Source organism: Aquarana catesbeiana, linkage group LG02 (assembly GCF_042186555.1).
Source record: "Aquarana catesbeiana isolate 2022-GZ linkage group LG02, ASM4218655v1, whole genome shotgun sequence".
Taxonomy (NCBI): domain Eukaryota; kingdom Metazoa; phylum Chordata; class Amphibia; order Anura; family Ranidae; genus Aquarana; species Aquarana catesbeiana.
The window spans coordinates 142,057,668-142,081,673 of record NC_133325.1 but is presented as its reverse complement, the minus strand read 5'-3'; the positions used below and the strand labels follow the sequence as shown (position 1 = coordinate 142,081,673).

Sequence of the window (24,006 nt, the reverse complement as noted above, 5' to 3'; positions counted from 1 at the left end):
TTATTAATAAACATTTAATAGAAGACAACGTATTCCCAGAGCACTATGGATTAGCTAAACAACAGCACAGCTCAGCAGCTCACTTTAAAGCTCAGTTTGATAAAAACCTTGGACTCATCTGTCTGATAAGGGATGAATCACTGCTCTAATGTCTTATTGAAATGCAACAGAAAAAAAGATAATTGTAAGTGCAAAGAGAGTGTAACTGTAACCATATAAGTAGGCAGATAGGGCAGATGCTCGCCTTGGACTCCAGGAGAGATATCATATACAGATGAGCATTTTTTAATCTTTATCTTGTGAGTATCATTGCTTACACTGCCATTAAATTGTGCTCTAATACTACACTCAGGTGGCGCTTCCAGTGTTCCCCCTTTTTCTTATCCTGAAGTCTTATTGAGCTCTGTAAACAAAAGGCTTGATGTGAGGAGACTAGTGCAACATTTGCTGGGAGCTACATTATATATATATATCTATATATATAGATATATCTATATCTATATATAGATATAGATATATCTATATATACACAGTATCTCACAAAAGTGAGTACACCCCTCACATTTTTGGAAATATTTTATTATATCTTTTCTTGAGACAACACTGAAGAAATGACACTTTGCTACAATGTGAAATAGTGAGTGTACAGCTTGTATAACAGTGTATATTTGCTGTCCCTTCAAAATAACTCAACACATAGCCATTAATGTCTAAACTGCTGGCAACAAAAGTGAGTACACCCCTAAGTGAAAATGTCCAAACTGGGCCCAATTAGCCATTTTCCGGCTCGTTAGTGTTACAAGGTCTCAAATCTGAATAGGGAGCAGGTGTGTTAAATTTGGTGTTATCACTATCACTCTCTCATACTAGTTACTCTAAGTTCAACATGGCAGCTCATGGCAAAGAACTCTCTGAGGATCTGAAAAAAAAAAAGAAGAATTGTTGCTTTACATAAAGATGGCCTAGGCTATAGGAAGATTGCCAAGACCCTGAAACTGAACTGCAGCACGGTGGCAAAGGCCATACAGCGGTTTAATAGGACAGGTTCCACTCAGAACAGGCCTCGCCATAGTTGACCAAAAGAGGTGAGTGCACGTGCTCAGCATCATATCCAGAGGTTGTCTTTGGAAAATAAACGTATGAGTGCTGCCAGCATTGCTGCAGAGGTTGAAGGGCTGGGGAGTCAACCTGTCAGTGCTCAGATCATATGCCGCACACTGCAACAAATTGGTCTGCAAAGACAAGCAGACTAAGGACACGGATTACTGGAACCACGTCCTATGGTCTGATGAGACCAAGATAAACGTATTTGGTTCAGATGGTGTCAAGCGTGTGTGGTGGCAACCAAGTGAGGAGTACAAAGACAAGTGTGTCTTGCCTACAATCAAGCATGGTGGTGGGAGTGTCATGGTCTGGGGCTGCATAAGTGCTGCCGGCACTGGGAAGCTACAGTTCATTGAGGGAACCATGAATGCCAAAATGTACTGTGACATACTGAAGCAGAGCATGATTCCCTCCCTTCGGAAACTGGGCCACAGGGCAGTATTCCAACATGATAACGACCCCAAACACACCTCCAAGATGACCACTGCCTTGCTAAAGAAGTTGATGGTAAAGGTGATGAACTGGCCAAGCATGTCTCCAGACCTAAACCCTTGAGCATCTTCGGGGCATCCTCAAACGGAAGGTGGAGGAGCGCAAGGTCTCTAACATCTACCAGCTCCGTGATGTCGTCATAAAGAAGTGGAAGAGGACTCCAGTGGCAACCTGTGAAGCTCTGGTCAACTCCATGCCCAAGAGGCTTAAGGCAGTGCTGGAAAATAACGGTCTCCACACAAAATATTGAGTCTTTGGGCCCAATTTGGACATTTTCACTTACTTTTGTTGCCAGTGGTTTAGACATTAATGGCTGTGTGTTGAATTATTTTGAGGGACAGCAAATTTACACTGTTATACAAGCTGTACACTCACTACTTTATATTGTAGCAAAGTGTAATTTCTCAGTGTTGTCACATGAAAAGGTATAATAAAACATTTACAAAAATGTGAGGGGTGTACTCACTTTTGTCAGATACTTTGAATAGATAGATAGATAGATAGATAGATAGATAGATAGATAGATAGATAGATAGATAGATAGATAGATAGATAGATAGATAGATAGATAGATAGATAGATGTTGGAGGTTTCATTCAGGTATAGTCCTCACTAGTGATTACGGTCCACATCAGCTATGCAGTTTTAAGGCTTGTGGCCTACTTTTATTTAAAATGAAATTACAAAGTTCAACACCGAACAGTTGCCTACACATACATAGGGTTTTCCACTATAAATATGAACTTAAACAATATTCTGCCTCCTGGCTCTCTCTAGCAGGACTACTGCTCAGGCTGTGTGTCTTGGTCCTAAAGACCAACTAACACAGAACCCCTGGATTCATGTACATGCTCTGTACCTCTATGTCTTGCACGCTCAGACTTTGTCTGTTCTGTTACAGACTGCACCTGCACTGAGCAGAAAAGCACATCCCTGAATGCTCCCTTTCAATTGCACAGGCTTCTCGGGAGGGTGGAGCACCGATCTACCTGCTGGTCTCCAGCAAGACCCAGACACAAGATTGGACATCCAGCTCCCCAGTGTCCCTAATTTCGAGGGACTCTTTCGGAATAAAGTCCCTCAGTCCCTCTTTCCTCCTCATTTTACTCTCATCTCAGTCTGATCTATATAGTTGTTTATAAAATGCACTACTTGTCTATCAAAAAGTGTTTTACAGTGCTAAACCTTTCATCCAATTTCTAAATTGCTGCATTTGTAAATTCCAAATGCCAATATAAAGAAATAGTAATGGTAATAAAACCCTTGTGGGTTTAACCGATTATTTCTTTTCTCAATTCTCCTTTAAGGGGGTGTGGCAGGGGGTGTGTTCTATGCCTACATACAGTGGGGACGGAAAGTATTCAGACCCCCTTAAATTTTTCACTCTCTGTTATATTGCAGCCATTTGCTAAAATCATTTAAGTTCATTTTTTTTCCTCATTAATGTACACACAGCACCCCATATTGACAGAAAAACACAGAATTGTTGACATTTTTGAAGATTTATTAAAAAAGAAAAACTGAAATCTCACATGGTCCCAAGTATTCAGACCCTTTGCTGTGACACTCATATATTTAACTCAGGTGCTGTCCATTTCTTCTGATCATACTTGAGATGGTTCTACACCTTCATTTGAGTCCAGCTGTGTTTGATTATACTGATTGGACTTGATTAGGAAAGCTACACACCAGTCTATATAAGACCTTACAGCTCACAGTGCATGTCAGAGCAAATGGGAATCATGAGGTCAAAGGAACTGCCTGAAGAGCTCAGAGACAGAATTGTGGCAAGGCACAGATCTGGCCAAGGTTACAAAAAAATTTCTGCTGCACTTAAGGTTCCTAAGAGCACAGTGGCCTCCATAATACTTAAATGGAAGACGTTTGGGACGACCAGAACCCTTCCTAGAGCTGGCCATCCGGCCAAACTGAGCTATTGGGGGAGAAGAGCCTTGGTAAAGAAGAACCCAAAGATCACTGTGGCTGAACTCCAGAGATGCAGTCGGGAGATGGGAGAAAGTTGTAGAAAGTCAACCATCACTGCAGCCCTCCACCAGTCGGGGCTTTATGGCAGAGTGGCCCGACGGAAGCCTCTCCTCACTGCAAGACACATGAAAGCCTGCATTGAGTTTGCTAAAAAAACACCTGAAGGACTCCAAGATGGTGAGACCAAGATAGAACTTTTTGGCCTTAATTCTAAGCGGTATGTGTGGAGAAAACCAGGCACTACTCATCACCTGTCCAATACAGTCCCAACAGTGAAGCATGGTGGTGGCAGCATCATGCTGTGGGGGGATTTTTCAGCTGCAGGGACAGGACGACTGGTTGCAATCGAGGGAAAGATGAATGCGGCCAGGTTAGGGATATCCTGGACGAAACCTTCTCCAGAGTGCTCGGGACCTCAGACTGGGCCGAAGGTTTACCTTCCAACAAGACAATGACCCTAAGCACACAGCTAAAATAACGAAGGAGTGGCTTTACAACAACTCCGTGACTGTTCTTGAATGGCCCAGCCAGAGCCCTGACTTGAGCATCTCTGGAGAGACCTAAACATGGCTGTCCACCAACATTTACCATCCAACCTGACAGAACTGGAGAGGATCTGCAAGGAGGAATGGCAGAGGATCCCCAAATCCATATGTGAAAAACTTGTTGCATCTTTCCCAAAAAGACTCATGGCTGTATTAGATCAAAAGGGTGCTTCTACTAAATACTGAGCAAAGGGTCTGAATACTTAGGACCATGTGATATTTCAGTTTTTCTTTTTTTAATAAATCTGCAAAAATATCAACAATTCTGTGTTTTTCTGTCAATATGGGGTGCTGTGTGTAAATTAATGAGGAAAAAAATGAACTTAAATGATTTTAGCAAATGGCTGCAATATAACAAAGAGTGAATAATTTAAGGGGTTCTGAATACTTTCCGTCCCGTCCCCACTGTATATTTTCTAATAGGTGTCCCTCATTCCCACCTCAGAAAGTTGGGAGGTATGGGATTGGAGGCTTCTTCACACCCAAATCTCTTCAAAGCCTCTGAGCTCCAGACCTTATCTGGGACTTACAAAACCCGGAGAAAACCAAAAACTTAGTTTTCTCCACTCTAAACAAAGTTTCTGGACCCCCTAAATCTGCATCCTTGAGAGTACTATGTATGTTTTATCTCTTTGCAACAGGGCTGGCACTTTATTGCCAAAAAATTTCCATAGTGCTGTTTTTGTTTGCTTTAACTGCCCATTAACAGTCAGGTAAATGAGCTAATCATAATGCAGTCCCTAGAAGATTAATCAGTTGTGTTAATCAACTGAACCTGTTTAGGATACAGCTTAGACCCCTTTTCACACTGTGGCAGTTTACAGGCGTTTTAGCACTAGAAAAAGCCTCTAAAAAGTGCCTGAAAACTGCCTCTCATTCATTGCAATGAGTGCTTTCACACTCGGGCGGTGCGCTTGCGTGACATTAGAAAAAGTCTTGCAAGCAGCATCTTTGGGGCAGCCCATTGAAATGAATGGGCAACGCTTCTAAAGCACCTTAAAAGTGCTTTGAAAGCACAGCAAAACTGGACTTTTTTCCTTTTCTTTAAGGTCACGTTGTAAAGTGACCTTGAAAAATCTGCCCCGCTTTTGCCCGGAAAGTGCTGCTAAAGCACTGCAAAAACGACCGGCACTTTAGCACTGCTTCAGTGTGAATTGCGTCTTAGTAAAACAGAAATCTACATCCATGTGTAAAATCCTTGAAAGGTTAGTACAATGTCATTAGGCACAGACTCACCTGTCTGCAGTGCCAGGGCTGAAAGGCTGTGAAGAGGGACTGTGTGTGAGCTCCGGTCTGTTATTTGGTACAGCTGGTCCCTGGCTGCAGGGGCTTTTAAATGTCTGAAAAGATGGACTTTGAATACGCACAGTGCTGTGTATCTGGGGGCTCTGTTTGTGAACTGGACTGTGTAGTGCTAGAGTAGACATTTGTGTGTGCACAGTGTTTTGTGTCTGTGCACTGCTCTCTGCATGTCCAGTCTGATGTTGCGTGTGAATACCATTGTTGCTCTGCATACTCTGTGCTTCTGTTCTGACAGGGCTGTGCAGATGGACTGAATTCTGCTTGGGGTTACTTGTCTGTGCGCTCTGTGTGCGTACAATGGTGGACGTCTGAGCTGTGTGGTTATATGAATTTATAAGTGAAGGAGGTTGTGTATTCTGGCACTGTACAGTCTGTACAGTACTACTGTGTGAAGGGGAGTGTGAGCTTACAGCCTGTACCTGCACAGCAGCAGGGGCTTTTACTTCACTTTGTGACTGTACAGGAGAAGGAGGATGAGTGTTCACACTCTGGGACTGTACAGGAGGAGGATAAGTGTTCACACTCTGGGACTGTACAGGAGGAGGATAAGTGTTCACACTCTGGGACTGTACAGGAGGAGGATAAGTGTTCACACTCTGAGACTGTACAAGAGAAGGAGGATGAGCGTTCACACTCTGTGACTGTACAAGAGAAGGAGGATGAGTGTTCACACTCTGGGACTGTACAGGAGGAGGGTGATTGTTCATATTCTGGGACTGTACAGGAGAAGGAGGATGAGTGTTCACACTCTGGGACTGTACAGGAGAAGGAGGATGAGTGTTCACACTCTGGGGGTGTGCAATGCTACGTGCTTGCATCCTCTGTTCCTGTGACATCCCACCATTATACACCTGGATGGGTGAACTATGCATCTTGTCAGGGCTCTGACACTGCACCGAGGGACTTTTATGTTGCACGTAGGTATTACCTGGTATAACAGGGCTCTGTGTATTCACCTGACTGTGGAAATGTACATGTGCCCGGGTAGGACTATGCCCCTGTACAGAGCTCTGTTTTGCCAAAGCACTATGCAGCAATGGCTGACTCTGCGGCTGTATTGAATGGTCTGCTTGTAATGGCACCCTCTGTGTGGCTGAAGACGTGGAGCCAGAGCGCACAAGAATGCTGGTTTGGGTTTGCACAGCTGTACTTTGGGTGTGGACATGATTATGCTGTTTTTGCACTGGTTGGCAGTATGTGTTTATAGGAGTACTCGCATGCACTGGGCTCTGAGGATACATAAAGGCGTTGTTGTTGTGGCCATTCACTGGACTGTGCGGATTGCTGGTTGGGTCAAGTGTACTCTGAGCATGTGATGAAGTGTTGGGATGCACTGGATTCTGTATGGGTGCTATAGGGGAGGAGTTGATGGCATGTGATGGTCCTGTAGACTTCTGTGTCTGGAGTGTGACGGCATCTCTTTGCACCCCATGGTCAGTGACATCTGCAAGAACAACAGATGGAGTAATGTTAATACAAGCAGTGCATATTACTTAATGTTTCATAAGCCCTATAACAGAATGCCTCATACATTTGGGGTATATTGTACTTTAGTAAAATTTAAAAAGTCAAAATATATTATTAAAGGGGGAGTAATGCCCTGTGACTGTGGCCCTATCCCCTGGACCCTTCTAGGTCAAATTGTTCTGCAGATTCTGCAATCATATATGAGTGCACAGTCTTGCTTGTGGCGTAATGCATAAAATCATGGATTTAACTGGAGTTTCTATTTCCAAGCACTGGTACTAAAATTGCTACAGTAATGCCTTACCACCTTTACACATCTATCAGTAGCTTAGCTTAATGAAGCTTGCCATTGACGGTTCGAATCTTGGCTGCTTCAGCAGGGACCGGCCGAGAATCAAACCATGTAGGGGCAGGCTGAATGTACCCAAGTTGATTGATGAAATAACTTGGGTACAACCAGCCTGACAGATTTTACATGAGATTATTGCTAGTGGCTATTATACCACGAGCAGTGATCACAGTATTACACTGGTGGGGATGGCCCCCCCACCTAGAGAACACAATGGCTCCATGGGAGGGAGTCAGTGTTGATGGGGGAAATCGAGAGATTTTCTTTCCTGCAACCATGGAAAAACGCTCCATCTATGTTCAGCTTAATACTACTGATCTATGGACATTAACCTGCGGCATAGCACTAAAAGTTAGAAAAGCCACAGCACGTGTTGCTTTGTCTATCATTGCTGCTGCAGCTCTTTTACTTACCTTTCCATTTCGCATTAAAGCAGAGTTCCACCCAAAAGTGGAACTTCTGCTTAATTGCTTCTTCCCCCGCCTCTAGTGTCACATTTGCAGCTTTCAGGGGGGAAGGGGTAAAGAGGGGCACGGCCCTGTCCCTCGGAAGCTCAGCCCCCCTCTTCCTGCCTCTGCCGCCATGCCGGCCGTGAAGCCTAAAGGCTTCACTGCTGGGTTCCCTTACCTGGAATGGCAGTGGCTGCACTCGACAGCCGATCCGAAGATTGTCTGGGGTGCCAACATCAAGGGCTCCCTAGACAGGTAAGTGTCCATATAGTAAAAGTCAGCAGCTACAGTATTTGTAGCTACTGACTTTTAATTTTTTTTCCCCAGCCGAAACACCACTTTAAGAATATAGCTGAATAAAGCTGGGTAATTATCAAAAAAAAAAAAACAACAACTGGAAGATAAGAGTGTAAAGTGTGTAGTTTGCATTGGTAAAACATAAGCCATTAAGTCATTGTGGATCCTGTAACCAGCTAAGAAATGATCTGCTTCTACAAATCATTGAAGGAAAGTATACTCTACATTTCCATATGAGCTGACATCATCTGGCTCTCAAAGTGTAATGGGGTTTATGGAATGTATAGTCGCGTTCTGCTAAGACAGTGTCTCCCACCCATTGCTGTGGAGATCTCTCTAAACAAACTAAAGTGTTCCCCCAATGGAGTTAATCAAGATGGGAGTTTCACATACAGAACTATTTTCGATGTTTGCACACAGGACTTGTCATTGATCTTGGCAGCACGAGAATTAGTCATAACATTCCCATATAAATGGGTAGCCAAACGTGCCACAAAAAAAAGAGAGTGGGTAAAACTTGCTGTTATTTATTCAATAAAGCCTTTTTTAAAAAACTGATTATCATGAACTGAGTCCATGTTATATCTGTTTTTATATTAGGTTTATAAACTTTTAAACTTTTGTATATACAGTGGAGATAGACTTTTTTTTAGCACGACAGCAAACAGTTTCAATGCAGAAGGGCTTTGTACAGCAAGTCTATAGAATAATGTTTTTTTACTTGGACAAGCAGATGTTTTGTTTGTCCAAGTAACTAATTTCAAGTGAATTCTTGACTAACTGGGTGTTCCCCAATGAGTTCCCCAATCAAACAGGCAGCACATGTACCTTCTAAGGCTCCATTCACACTAACCCGTTTTTTTATGCATTTTGCACTTTGCAGAAATACATGGGAATTTTTTAACATGGGTTCCTATGAAACATGTTCACATCAATGCATTTTTGTGCCTCTGCGTTTTTGGAAAGGGTCAGGGACTTTTTTTCATGGAAAATGCAGCGTTTTGCATGTAATAGAATTTAATGGACCAGCATCAAAAACGCAAGCACATCGTTTTTGCGGCGTTTTTGACGCGTTTTGCATTTTTGGCATTTTTTTTTTACACTGTATACAGTATAAAAAAAACTTAAAAGAAAAAAAAAAACGCAAAACGCGGCAAAAACACTGCAAAAACGCTGTAAAAACACTGTTCAAAAACATAGCAAGCACCACAAAAAAACACTGCAGAAACGCTCAAAAGCAACATGCATAGATGTGAATCGAGCCTAATGCCGCGTACACACGAGCGGACTTTCTATCCTACTTGGTCCGGCACACTTTCCGACGGACTTTGTCCGCCAGGTGCGCCGGACTTTAAAACGAACGGACTTGCCCACACACGCCGGGATTTTCCGGCGGGCTAAGTCCGCCCGTCTTTCCGACGGACTTTCGCCGGAGTTCCGGCGGACTTTCAGAATGAACGGACTTGCCCACACACGGACAAGTCCGTTCATTTTGAACGTGACTCAGGTGCGACGGGACTAGAAAAGGATGTCAATCTTGCCGCTTTTATCGGCTAGATTGACACCTTGCGAGCCCCGTCGCGGGGCATACCAGGCCCTTAGGTCTGGTATGGATTATAAAGGGGAACCCCGCTACGCCGAAAAAACGGCGTGGGGTCCCCCCTAAAATCCATACCAGACCCCGATCCGAGCACGCAGCCTGGCCGGTCAGGAAAGGGGGTGGGGACGAGCGAGCGCCCCCCCCCTCCTGAACCGTACCAGGCCGCATGCCCTCAACATGGGGGGTGGGTGCTTTGGGGGAGGGGGGCGCCCTGCGCCCCCCCCCCCCCCAAAGCACCTTGTCCCCATGTTGATGAGGACAAGGGCCTCTTCCCGACAACCCTGGCCGTTGGTTGTCGGGGTCTGCGGGCGGGGGCTTATCGGAATCTGGGAGCCCCCTTTAATAAGGGGGCCCCCAGATCCCGGCCCCCCACCCTATGTAAATGAGTATGGGGTACATGGTACCCCTACCCATTTACCTAGGAAAAAAGTGTAAGTAATAAAACACACCACACAGGTTTTTAAAATATTTTATTAAACAGCTCCGGGGGGGGGGTCTTCTTCCGGCTTCGGGGGTCCCTCCGCTTCATCTTCTCCCGGCGTCCGGTTGGTTCTTCTCCGCTCTCCGGCCTCTTCTCCCGGTGTCGCAGGTCTTCGGCCGGCCCCTCCGCTCTCTTCATGTAGCTCTATTGCGAGCGGAGGTCCGGACTTCTGGGCTTCTTGGCTTCTTGGCTTCTTGGCTTCTCTTCTCTTCTCTTCCCCCAGATGTTGACACGACGCTCTCTCCGGCTGGACTGGTCTCTGAGGGCTGCGTTGTGACTTATATAGGCGGAGACCCCGCCCCCATATGATGTCACAGTCCCTGGGCATGCTGGGACTGTGACGTTTTAGGGGGCGTGGTCGGGGGGCGTGGTCGACCACGCCCCCTAAAACGTCACAGTCCCAGCATGCCCAGGGACTGTGACATCATATGGGGGCGGGGTCTCCGCCTATATAAGTCACAACGCAGCCCTCAGAAACCAGTCCAGCTGGAGAGAGCGTCGTGTCAACATCTGGGGGAAGAAAAGAGAAGCCAAGCCAAGCCAAGAAGCCAAGAAGCCAAGAAGCCAAGAAGCCCAGAAGTCCGGACCTCCGCTCGCAATAGAGCTACATGAAGAGAGCGGAGGGGCCGGCCGAAGACCTGCGACACCGGGAGAAGAGGCCGGAGAGCGGAGAAGAACCAACCGGACGCCGGGAGAAGATGAAGCGGAGGGACCCCCGAAGCCGGAAGAAGACCCCCGAAGCCGGAGGAAGATCCCCCCCCGGAGCTGTTTAATAAAATATTTTAAAAACCTGTGTAGTGTCTTTTATTACTTACACTTTTTTCCTAGGTAAATGGGTAGGGGTACCATGTACCCCATACTCATTTACATAGGGTGGGGGGCCGGGATCTGGGGGCCCCCTTATTAAAGGGGGCTCCCAGATTCCGATAAGCCCCCGCCCGCAGACCCCGACAACCAACGGCCAGGGTTGTCGGGAAGAGGCCCTTGTCCTCATCAACATGGGGACAAGGTGCTTTGGGGGGGGGGGCGCAGGGCGCCCCCCTCCCCCAAAGCACCCACCCCCCATGTTGAGGGCATGCGGCCTGGTACGGTTCAGGAGGGGGGGGGCGCTCGCTCGTCCCCACCCCCTTTCCTGACCGGCCAGGCTGCGTGCTCGGATCGGGGTCTGGTATGGATTTTAGGGGGACCCCACGCCGTTTTTTCGGCGTAGCGGGGTTCCCCTTTATAATCCATACCAGACCTAAGGGCCTGGTATGCCCCGCGCTCGCCGCAATAGGAAGATTTGTTTTTCCTATTGCAGCGAGCGCGAGATGCAATACCATCCCCTCGTGTCGTATTTGGTCTGTCGGACCAGCCTACACACGAGCGGGCTTTCCGTCGGACCAGCACACACACGAGCGGACTTTCCGCCCGAAACTGAGTCCGACGGAAAGATTTCAAACATGTTTGAAATCTAGGTCCGGCGGGCTTTTGGGAAGAAGTCCGCCGGAAAAGTCCGCCGCCGCCCACACACGGGCGGATTGTCCGGCACACTCTGGTCCGCCGGACCAAGTATGCCGGAAAGTCCGACCGTGTGTACGCGGCATTAGTGTTCTTTCAGTAGTCAGCCTTTGCACCCAGCAGCAAGCTTCCACAGAGAAAGCAAGATAGAAAGAGACCCAAACATCAGTCAGCACACATATATAAAAGCCTGTGGACATATGAGACTAATAACAAGGTCTAGGTACCAGGTGAGATGTTGACCGAAAAAAAAGAGGCTTTTTCCACCCAAAGGTCTAAAAAGCCTCCATCCCTTGAGCTTCTCATCAAGCATGGGTGAGAAACTTAGGTGACTTACATACACTGTCCACAATCCTGCCAGCAAGTGCCTCACATACCCATTGCTCACAACTGTTCCTGATTTTAAAGGGACTGTCCCTGATTTGGAACAAAGTCCCTCTGTCCTCCTCATTTGTCCCTTGTTTTGGTCTGCTCTATATAAAATATAAAAAATGTATCTTTCAAAAAGCGTTTCACAGCATTAATTTCTAAATTGTTGAATTTCTGAATTTCAGTATAAAGGAAATGCAGTGGTAAAAAAAGCACTTGTGGGCTTAACCAATATTTTTTTATATATAATTCTTCTTTAAGGGGGCGTGGCAGGGTGTGTGTGCTATGCCTACATACATTTGCTAGTAGGTGTCCCTCGTTACCATCTCAAAAAGTTGGGAGATATGTATACCCTATACCTCTGCTCAGACCAGTAGAAAGAAGCACATTTTGCCAAGATAAGGTGGACACCTCACAGCCCATAAGTATTCCTTTGCTGGATCCCTAGCCTATGTTCTACATAAAATTTAATGTCATGCAAAGACAGAAACCACCTTGTGATCCTTGCATTCTTGCTTTGCTCCAAGCCAACCAGTGTATTGGAGAATGGTCTGTAATCAATCAGAACTAGTGTGTACTTTATGGCCTGACATATGTTTATACAGGAAATTCTTGACTGAAAGTGGTTCTAAAGACTGAAGGTTCTTTACCCTCATGCATTCTATGCATGAAGGTAAAAAACCTTCTGTGTGCAGCAGCCCCCCCAATACCTACCTGAGTTCCCTCTCGATCCAACGATGTGCATGAGAGCACCAGCTCTCTGGGGAATTTCTCCCTTCATTAGCCGAGACAGTCAATCACAGCCAGTGAGCCAATGAGGAGAGAGAGGGGGCAGGGCCAAGCCGTGGCTCCGTGTCTGCATGGACCGGCAGAGCAGCAGCTTGGGAGCGTGCCTGCTTGGGTGCCCCAATGCAAGCTACCTGCTTTGGGGGCATTCAACAGGAGAGAGGGCCCAGGAGCGCTGGTGGGGGACCCGAGAAGAGGCAGATCGGGCTGCTCTGTGTAAAACCGCTACACAGAGCAGGTAAGTATGACATGTTTGTTATTTAAAAATAAAATTGCCTGTAATATCACCTGAAGTTGGGAGGGGGTAGGTGGGGTTAACTTTAAGGCTGCTTGCACGATACTGATTTTAGCTCTTCAAAAGCATTCTCTGCCTCTTCACCATGGTTAACATGCTCCCCTTGTAGATAGATACTTACTGTAGATTAGTAAGCATAGTAGCAAAGTAAGGCACAAACATGTGGTAGTATCCTACATTTCCTAGAGAGGAGCTAACCTATTTTTTGACACTGGCTAGGGCCAACTTTTAGACCCCGTTCACACTGAGGTGCTTTACAGGCGCTACAGCGTTAAAAATAGCGCCTGCATAGCGCCTGTAAAGTGACGCTCCTGTCTCTCCAGTGTGAAAGCATCTTTGGAGCAGTGAAGGAGCGGTATATACACCGCTCCTGCCCATTGAACTGAATGGGCACTGCTGCCGAACCGCCGCAGCGGCGCTTTGCGGGTCGTTTTAACCCTTTTTTGGCTGCTAGCGGGGGTTAAAACTCCCGCAAAAACTACGGTAAAGTGCGCTTTACCGCCGATGCCCCAGTGTGAATGGGGCCTTAATGTTTGTTCATGTCCATTTTATTTATCTTGTTCCTTAGAGGCTTTGAGTCCCCCTGTGTAATGTGTAATGCTGTTGTCCAAATGCTGGGAAACATCAACTAGATAGGCCAAAGCATGTTCTTTGTGAGGCTTAAAGTGGAACTTCACTCTCCCTCTCCCAATCATCATTGATTATTTTTAATCCTCATGCTGCTAGCATTAGTAAATAGATACAGTAGGAAAGTATATCATATTTACTCTTTTTAAACTTTTTTTCTTTAAACATTCCTTCAGTTACTTCCTGGTTTCTGCCTACGCAAATTATGTCATACATCCCAAGAGTCTTCAGGAGTGGGGGAGAGGAGGAGGGGTTTTCTCAGCTAAGCACATTCCTCTGCATGTATGCTTGAGCTTACTCAAGATGGCTATGACCAGAAATGCTAGGGGGTTGTTTTTCAAAGTGATTTCTTAACAAAATATAGCTTAGAGACATGGATAGATGGGGGAGTTTGCTTTGATTATTAAAAACAAATTAAATAGTGTTCTTGGTTTGTGGTGCTCAAATGCAGTGAAGATCCACATTAAGAATGTGGTCCATAATTCTTTGGAATGAAGCTGGAGCCTCGTGTAAGCCAACGGGAAGGACAAGGTACTGGTACATTCCATTTGGTTTCAGAAAAGTTGTATTTTCCTTTGCCCTGTCTGTTAAAGCCTAACTCCAGGTTTCATTTAACTTTAAAGGAAAAGTACAGCCAAAGTTTGTTTGGCTGTACTTCTCCTGTGGATCACAGGAGTGCAGTTTGTTTTGCACTCCTGAGACCCGTTCTCAGTAGACAGCGGGCTGAAGTCACAGAGCCGGTCCAGGCTCGGGAAGGATCGCAACCATATGGTCGGGATCCGCCCACATGCATGGACCGAAACCCAGCTCAGCCTCTAAGTGTGCTTCTGAGAGCCTGAGCCAGCCGCACCTGTCCCCTCCACAGCCCACCTCTCCAGTGAGCGTGGGGGAGCAGAGCAGAGAGCCAGTGACTGACCGTCGCCAGCGCTCTGCTTATGGAGCTCTGAGAAGCGAGCGATCAGTGGTGTTTGATCTCTTGGCTCTAAGTGTTAGAGCCGCAGGGGGACAGATGCAGCATCGGACCATAAGTAAGATTACAAAAACAAAAACAAACCCATACTTCTCTTTTAAACAGTCTGTTTGACCAAAGCTGGTCCAAACTAACTATTTCCTTCACCAACACATGCACCCACTGACAGTGCTGTATAATCTCCATTTAGCCTCAGCTACATACAGTATACAGCTCTGCATTCCAGCAGTGGTACAGGGACTTTTTGTCCTGTTCCCGGAAGAAAACTGAGTTGGGCTAAGCGCTGCTCAGACATTCACAAGAAGCTTTGTATTTTTATAACAAGGCTTCCTCTGATTGAGGGGAAGATTCTGACATCACCCACCTGCCTTTCCAATTCAGCCAATCAGAGGAAGCCTTGTTATAAAACCATAAAATGAAGAACAAAGCCGCACTTCCATGAAGTCTCAACATTAAGTTTAATTAAACCAGTTGGCTTCCAACATAGTCCCTGCCCTACATCATGCCCTCTGATAAAAATAATCCCTGATTTGGCTTATTCATAGAGGTCATCTAATAGAAAGAGCATGTGAAAACTGGTTGGTATTTTAATCAGAACATGCAGGAACAAATCTAAAAATTGGAAGATGGCTGTCTTGGTGTGCTTTTAAAGGGGTCACATTTTAGTTATCAAAGTTGGATGCAAAATAAGTTGAGTTTTCAATCACTTTGGCATCTCCAATATATCCTTTAAGGGGTGTGACCTGTATATGGGTCAAAAATTGAGGTGAGCTGCCAGTAGTGACAGGTATGCAGCATGAGGTGTTTTTCTGTATAAGGATTAGAAATATGGAAGATTAGAGACTGTAATCTAACACATACACATGGACTTTAAATATCATTTTGTTGGTTTTTGGTGATCTTCTATTTATTTTTTCACAAACGTTGTTGGATATAGTGCAGCCCTGAATCACTTTTTATTGATATCTTTGGATGCAAAATAAGCAGTCTGTGGCCAGAACTCAACCTATATTGTTCAAATGTTTAATGTGCTCCGAAGAAGTCAATGTTCTTCGTAATAGGCTGCAGGTCCAGAACTTGAACAATATACAAACTGCCTGTTAACTCAAGTTGTTTTGCATATTTGTTTTCTCAAGTTCTAATTAAAAGTCTGTCTGAGTGGCTAAATGCTGCACACCTTGGTATACTGTATGTCTTGAATGTATAGTGTTGACGTTCCTTGTGGTGTCTCCGCCCTCTCCCACAGGACCATTAGCAATAATCTCTATTTAGCTGTTTATGCTGCAGTATGTAGAAAATTATGTTAAGTGTTGCAACATTTGTTTGGTTTTCTAATGGTCGTAACCGGAATAGTACATTTTGGTTGGCATTCTCTCTGGAGTCCAGAGGGTATATAAGAATTCAGAAAACATCAATTTTTTATAGAGATTACCTTTAAACTATCTTCTTAGCCTAGTAAAAGGGCCCACCTTGGCTTCAGTGGAGTTTAAAGCGGAGTTCCACCCAATTTTGAGAGGTTGTCCTAAACGAAAGACCACCACCTCTCCACCCCTCGTTTTTGGATTTTTAAAATTTTTTTTTTACTTTCTCTCGTACCTCTTTTGGAAGTACTAAGATTACTTCCGATCCAGCCGGGCCGTGGCTGAGGAGGTCACATCCCCTTCGGCATAGAGCCCCCCGTTGTCTTCTGGGACATGTGTGTGTCCCAGAAGAAAAGCTGGCCATTCACAAAGCGCCGCGTGACTCGTGCATGCGCAGTCGGAAGTGGCTCCACTACCGGTTTCCCTTAATTGGAATGGCGGCCCCTGCACCCGATCCGATGGACGGATTGGCCTTGGGGGGCCGACATCGTGGGCTCCCTGGACAAGTAAGTGTCCTTGTTAAAAGTTAGCAGCTACAGTGTTTGCAGCTGCTGACTTTAAAAAAAAAAAAAAAAAATTTCGGCTGGAACACCACTTTAAGGAGCACCATGGGAGCAAGGAACACTACTGACATGACAACTGAGACAGATGTGTCTGCCTGCATTCCCCCCCTAGTTGAATAAAGCAAATATGCCAAAATAAGTTGTGCAAGTGTTCAGGTAAGTCAATGCAAGAAAGGTTAAAGGAAGCAGAGGCAGACCTGGTGGGTTTACTTCCTCTTTATTTCTGTCCCCACTAGAAGGAAGCGTCCATCTTCACCCCTCTTTCTTCCGGGGCCGCGAACTCCGGCTTTGTGACTGGGCATGCGCGCGGGAGCCGCTAGTCACGGCATGACCCCTAAAAGAAATGGCATGATGTGCCCTTTCTAAAGTGCGCATGCGCCGTAGAAATCAGCGCACGGCTATTTTGTAAATATCTCCTAAACCGTAGAGGTTTAGGAGATATTTACAGCACCTACAGGTGTACAACCACTTTCAGTGTTATCACATGAAAATATATAATAAAATATTTACAAAAATGTGAGGGGTGTACTCACTTTTGTGAGATACTGTATATACAGTTGTGCTCTTAAGTTTACATACCCTGGCAGAATTTATGATTTCTTGCCCATTTGTTAGAGAATATGAACGATAACACAAAAACTTTTCGTTCACGTGGTTTCGTGGTTAGTGTTTAGCTGAAGACATTTATTATCAATCAACTGGGTTTAATCTTTTTAAATCATAACAGAAACTACCAAAATGACCCTGATCAAAAGTTTACATACCCCAGTTCTTAATACTATGTTTTGCCCCCTTTAACATCAATGACAGCTTGAAGTCTTTTGTGGTATTTGTGGATGAGGCTCTTTATCTTCTCAGATGATAAAGCGGCCCATTCCTCTTGGCAAAAAATCTCCAGTTCCTGTAAGATCTTGGGCTATCTTGCATGAACTGCATGTTTGAGATCTCCCCAGAGTGGCTCAATGATATTGAGGTCAGGAGACTGAGATGGCTACTCCAGAACCTTCACTTTATTCTGCTGTAGCCAATGACAGGTTGGCTTGGCCTTGTGTTTTGGATCATTGTCATGTTGGAATGTCCAAGTACGTCCCATGCACAGCTTCCTAGCTGATGAATGCAAATGTTCCTCCAGTATTTCTTGATAACATACTGCATTCATCTTGCCATCAATTTTGACCAAATTTCCTGTGCCTTTGTAGCTCACACATCCCCAAAACATCAGCGATCCACCTCCGTGTTTCACAGTAGGAATGGTGTACCTTTCATCATAGGCCTTGATTCTCCAAATGTAGCGTTTATGATTGTGGCCAAAAAGCTCAATTTAGGTCTCATCACTCCAAATGACTTTGTGCTAGAAGGCTTAAGGCTTGCCTCTGTGCTGTTTGCGTATTGTAAGCTGGATACTTTGTGGCATTTGCGTACAAATGGCTTTCTTCTGGTGACTCGACCATGCAGCCCATCTTTCTTCAAGTGCCTCCTTATTGTGCATCTTGAAACAGCCACACCACGTTTTCAGAGAGTCCTGCATTTCACCTGAAGTTATTTGTGGGTTTTTCTTTGCATCCTGAACAATTTTCCTGGCAGTTGTGGCTGAAATTTTAGTTGGTCTACCTGACCGTGGTTTGGTTTCAACTAAACCCCTCATTTTCCACTTTTTTATTAGAGTTTGAACACTGCTGATTGGCATTCGCAATTCCTTGGATATCCCTTTCCTGTTTTATACAGTTCAACTACCTTTTCCCACGGATCCTTTGACATTTCTTTTGCTTTTCCCATGACTCAGAATCCAGAAACGTCAGTGCAGCACTGGATGAAAGATGCAAGGGTCTGCCAAGAGTCCAGAAACTCATTGACCTTTTATACACACACACACTAATTACAAGCAAACAGATCACAGGTGAGCATGGTTATCTTTAATAGCCATTCAAAACCCTTTGTGTCAACTTGTGTCCATGTTATAAGGCCAAAATCACCAGGGTATGTAAACTTTTGATCAGGGTCATTTGGGTAGTTTCTGTTGTGATTATGATTTAAAAAAGAGTCAACACAGTTGATTGATAATAAATGGCTTCAGCCAAACACTAACCATAAGTGAAAGAAACGTTTTTGTGTTATCATTCATATCTCTGAAAAATGGCCAAGAATCATAAATTCTGCCAGGGTATGAAACTTAAGAGCACAACTGTATATATATATTTTATATGTGTGTGTGTGTATATATATATATATATATATATATATATATATATATATATATATATATATATATATATATATATATATATATATATATATATATATATATATATATATATATATATATATATATATATATGTATATATATATATATATATATATATATTTAAAAGGCATACATGAGACGCACACAGACCTCTGCTATTATTATTATTATACACGATTTATATAGCGCCAACAGTTTACACAGTGCTTTACAATGTAGAGGGGGGACAGCACAATTACAGTACAGTTCAATACGTAAGGGACAGGAGGGCCCTGCTCGTAGAGCTTACATTCTAAAGGGAGGAGGTAGTGGTACAAAAGGTAAAAGATGCGGGGAATGATTTGATGGGGCTGGCTCGGGGACAGTTGTTAGGTATAGGTTAGGTTAGGTAATGCTATAAATTTTAATGTTGTAAGAGTGACTGTGTGAAAAGTATAAGCAGAGTGGATCCAATCTAGTCTAAAGTACTATGATAATTGGTTTCCCCTGGGTACTCCAGTTTTCTCCCACACTCCAAAGACATGCTGGTAGGTTAATTGGCTCATGTCTCCATCGGTCCTGGTATGTACAGTGGGTAAGAATCACCCCCCCCCCTTAAAATAATCACATTTTGTTGCGTTGCAGCCTGAGGTGAAGACAGACACATTTTTTGTTTTACCCAAAATCACTGAGTTGAAAAAAGTATCACCCCTTTGTGTCTGTATTTTGTTGAACCACCTTTTGCTGTAATTACAGCCTTCAGTCTGTTGGGATATGTCTCTACTAACTTTGCACATCTAGACTGTGCAATATTTGCCCATTCATTTTTGTTCAGTTAAATTTGATAGTGACTGTTTGTGGACTGCAGTCTTCAAGTCATTCCACAGATTTTTAATGGGGTTTAAGTCTCGGCTCTGACTAGGCCATGCATCTTTTTACCCTTCAACTACCGTGTGGTCATTTTTGCCGTGTGCTTCGGGTCATTGTCATGTTCGAAGGTAAACCTTCTTCACATTGACAACTTTCTGGCAGAGAGCAGAAGCTTTTTCTCAAAAATGTGATGGTAATTTGCCCCATCCATTTTTCTTCTATCCTGACAAGTGCTCCAGTCCTTGCTGCAGAGAAATACCCCCATAACTGGATATTATCACCTCCATGCTTTACTGTAGGAATGGTGTTATTTGGATTGTGTGCTGTATTGAATTTCTGCTAGACGTATTGTTTTGTGTTGAGGCTAAATAATTAAATTTTAGTCTCATCTGACCATAACACCTTTTTCTATATGGCCTCAGAATCTTCAAGGTCTGTTTTGGCAAAGCTCAGTCATGAATGCATGTGGCCTTTCTTAAGGAGTGGCTTTTTTCTTGCAACCCTCCCATACAAGCCACATTTGTGGAGAATTTGTGAAGTTGTCACATGAACACAATGACCACTCTTTTTAATAAGTTCCTACAACTGCTTCAGAGTTGCTGTAGGCCTCTTGGTAGCCTCTCTGACCAATTTCCTCCTGGCTATTTCATCCAGTTTGGAGTGACGTCCTTATCCAGGGAGGGTCTGTGTTGTACCAAATAACGTAATATTATTCTTAAAGCGGAGTCCTGCTTAAGACAAAAAAAAATTAAAAGTCAGCAACTATAAATACTGCAGATGCTGACTTTTAATAATCGGACATTTACCTGTACCAGGGTCCAGCGATGTGGGCGTACGAAGCCCCGCTCATTTCCCCCTCCTCTCTGAGGCACCGGCATTGTAACTGTGGGCGCCGTGACTGGTCGGGCAATCATCTAGGACCTGTGACGTGTCCCAGATGATTGCCGAGAGGGAGAGGGGAGAGGTGATCTCCCTTCTGGTGCCGCGGTGCGCCGGGAGGAAGTGGGAGCTGGGACCCTCTAAAAAGAGGGTACCGGCTCCCCCCACCCCCCAAAAAAAAATGACATGCCAAATGTGGCATGTCAGCGGGTTACCTCCCTTAAAGCGGAAGTTCCATTTTTGGGTTTAACTCCGCTTTAATAATAGACTTCACGGTGCTTCTAGGCATTTCTAAAGCCTTCAAAATTTTTTTGTATCTATCTCCTGGCTTGTGCCTGTCCACAACTTTATCCCAGAGATCTTTTGACAGTGCCTTGGTACCCATAGTTGATTGGGTGATCCTTTTTTCAACTCAATGATTCTGTTTGTTATTTTTTTTTTAATTTTTCCAGACATGTTGGTATTATATCTTTTACTTGGATGTTATAGGTTGCACTGAGTAAATACAGCTGGATAAAACGAAAACTGTGTCTGTCTTTATTTCAGGCTGCAAAGCAACAAAATGTGATTATTTTAAAGGGGGTGATTCTTTATTATTTTACTTATTACAGGTACTTATGTAGCACCTTACGTATAATACAAGATGACTTGAGAGGACACTTGGCTTTCCGGCACTATTTAAAAATCTTCTCATCACACTACCCAGATCTATAAAATGTATAATTTTGCTAATTAGAACAGAATAGGATGAAATACTAAGCCTCAACATTCCATATCTGGCAGCTTCATAAATGTGGATAGAGCACTTTCTACAATGGACTCAATGGATGCTTGGAATACCTACATATGTGTAAAGAACAAAGACAGCATTACTATGTACAAAGTGTATGTCCCTGCCCTACCTTATAATAAGATTGTTTAGATGGGCGGGGCTAAACTTTATAGAACAGTTACAAGTAGTCAATCACCGAACTGATACTGCTATTCAGTACACACTGCTAAGCCAAGTGGTGTTTTCATAAGTTGGTCAGTGATGGCAGCCTACATACTTTTGTCATACGGGTTCCTTTAAATACAGCTTTAAGTTTCAGTTGGGCACATTTATTCAGCAACACTCCACATGTAAAGCCAGGCCAGATTTTCATTCCAGCCAACACTGGCAATCCTACAGTAGAATCTGTCAGCAAGCCAAAAGGAACAGAGCTTCAGTGATCCTGCAGTAGGGAAATAATCGCTTCTTGGTTTGGCACACTCCCTGTGCTTGGAAAATAAATTTCTGACTGGACAATGACGCAGTAAACTGGGAAAAGTCAGGAGAGGAAATTTCCAGGAGTCATCTTAGCGGCTTTGTGGAGTAAATTAGTCAAACCATGCCTAGGGGCAACTGAACTACATTTCTATCACATCTACATTGTAATTGTGCTGTGTTTGCAGGCATTTGCCCGATGCCACTTTGGATGTACAGTCATTCGTTTTCAGTGTAAACATGAGTGAAGTACATTTGCTGGGTTTTATTTGTAACGCAATACATCTTGCAAAACCTGGATACATTTATGGAAAAGTTAAAATGGAACTAAACTCTCTCAATCAACATAAACAATTTTTAAGCCTTATGCTGCTAGCCCTACGCTGGCAATAGACAGTTCAAATCTCTGCTGAGCTAGCTGAGATTCGAACCATGTATGGGTACGCTGAATGTGCCCAAGTTGATCGACCGATCAACTTGGGTACAACCAGCTTTCCAGATTTTACTTGCAGATTTTACAATGAGCTGATCTTTTTCTTTAGAGAGTCAGAGTCTTGTAGTTGTCTTTAGTGTGAAGGTTTGCTCTGCTAGCCATGTGTCTTTTATAAACTCTTGAATGATTAATTGACAAATACTACCCCTACTCCATTTCAGTATAAATTTAGATAATCTTTATGGGGCAAGCATAGGCTGAGGCAGGCCCTGTAGATATCATCCTATCAACATATCGAGGCACTTTAGCACAGCTCCTCAGTTGAGGCACAAATAGAAAATCAGCAGCAAACTACTTTGTAAACCATCAAGCAGACTGTACTCACTGCAGGGGATCCTATTTCTTCATCCAGCTCTTTCAACTTAAGCCTCATACACACTAGTAGATTTTATTCATTTAACCCAGCAGGGCTGTAAGAAAAAAAGACTGACAGCTCAGGAGGAGCCTCTGTACACACTATACAAAGTTAGGACAGCGCTCTCCCCTGATGTTCTATTGTGTTCTGACGGCAAACCTTTTTTCGGTCATGCCCCTTCGATTGTCGGACCGACTCCAGTACACACGGGCCGAATGTCGGCTGGTTCTATTGAACCGTCGGATGCCACCCGACATTCGGCCTGTGTTTCATTGGCTTTACTTTCCAAGTCTGCTTTCTAATCTCTCCACCCCGTAACATGTGCTAACTCACCTTTCCTTCTCACAGCTGTGTCCCCTCCTTAAACTCTCTTTACTTCACCCCACTTTCTCCACCACAGCTTATATAGATCACCCTCACTCCTGCTCTCTCCCTTTATTGCACGCATCAACTCCTGCTAATTCTGAACCCACATGATAACAAAACCTCCAGGGCACTGGGGCATACCTCTTCACATAAATCACACTCCAATATTACCTTCCTCACCCTCCTGCTTCTACTAACTTCTGGAGATATATCCTCTGATCCCTTGCAACTACTATGGTCACCCTCTTGGTCTATCCTATACTCTCTAACTCACGTCTTCAATCTCTCCCTCTCTACTTGAAAAGCCCTTGCCACACCCTACCAATCTTAACAACCTATGACCCATCTCTTTGCTCTTCTTTACAGTGCCTTGCAAAAGTATTCACCCCCCTTGGCTTTTTACCTATTTTGTTACAATACAGCCTTTAGTTTTTTTTAATCTGAATTATATGTGATGGATCAGAACACAATAGTCTAAGTTGGTGAAGTAAAATTAGAAAAATATATACATAAAACTATTTATGAAAAAAACTGATAATTGGCATGTGCGTATGCATTCACCCTCTTTGTTATGAAGCCCATAAAAAGCTCTGGTGCAACCAATTACATTCAGAAGTCACATAATTAGTGAAAAATAATGTCTACCTGTGTGCAATCTAAGTGTCACAAGATCTGTCATTACATATACACACTTTTTTGAAAGGCCCCAGAGGCTGCAACACCTAAGCAAGAGGCACCACTAACCAAAAACTGCCATGAAGACCAAGGAACTCTCCAAACAAGTAAGGGACAATGTTGTTGAGAAGTCAGGGTTAAATTATAAAAAAGAAAATCTAAATATTTGATGATCTCTAGGAGCACCATCAAATCTATCATAACCAAATGGAAAGAACATGACACAACAGCAAACCTGCCAAGAGACGGCCGCACACCAAAACTCATGGACCAGGAAAGCAGGGCATTAATCAGAGAGGCAGCACAGAGACCTAAGGTAACCCTGGAGGAGCTGCAGAGTTCCACAGCAGAGACTGG

The 24,006-nt window shown here is 44.1% G+C and overlaps 1 protein-coding gene across 3 annotated transcripts in view; it reads right to left on the bottom strand.

The window, feature by feature from the left end:
• TNS2 (tensin 2) overlaps positions 1-24,006 on the bottom strand; it is a 271,078-nt gene that overhangs the window by 20,654 nt on the left and 226,418 nt on the right. For all 3 annotated transcript variants that reach the window (XM_073613552.1, XM_073613554.1, XM_073613553.1), the window contains exon 19: positions 5,364-6,873. In XM_073613552.1, the coding sequence (XP_073469653.1) occupies positions 5,364-6,873 (1,510 nt within the window). The remainder of the gene's footprint in view (positions 1-5,363; positions 6,874-24,006) is intronic.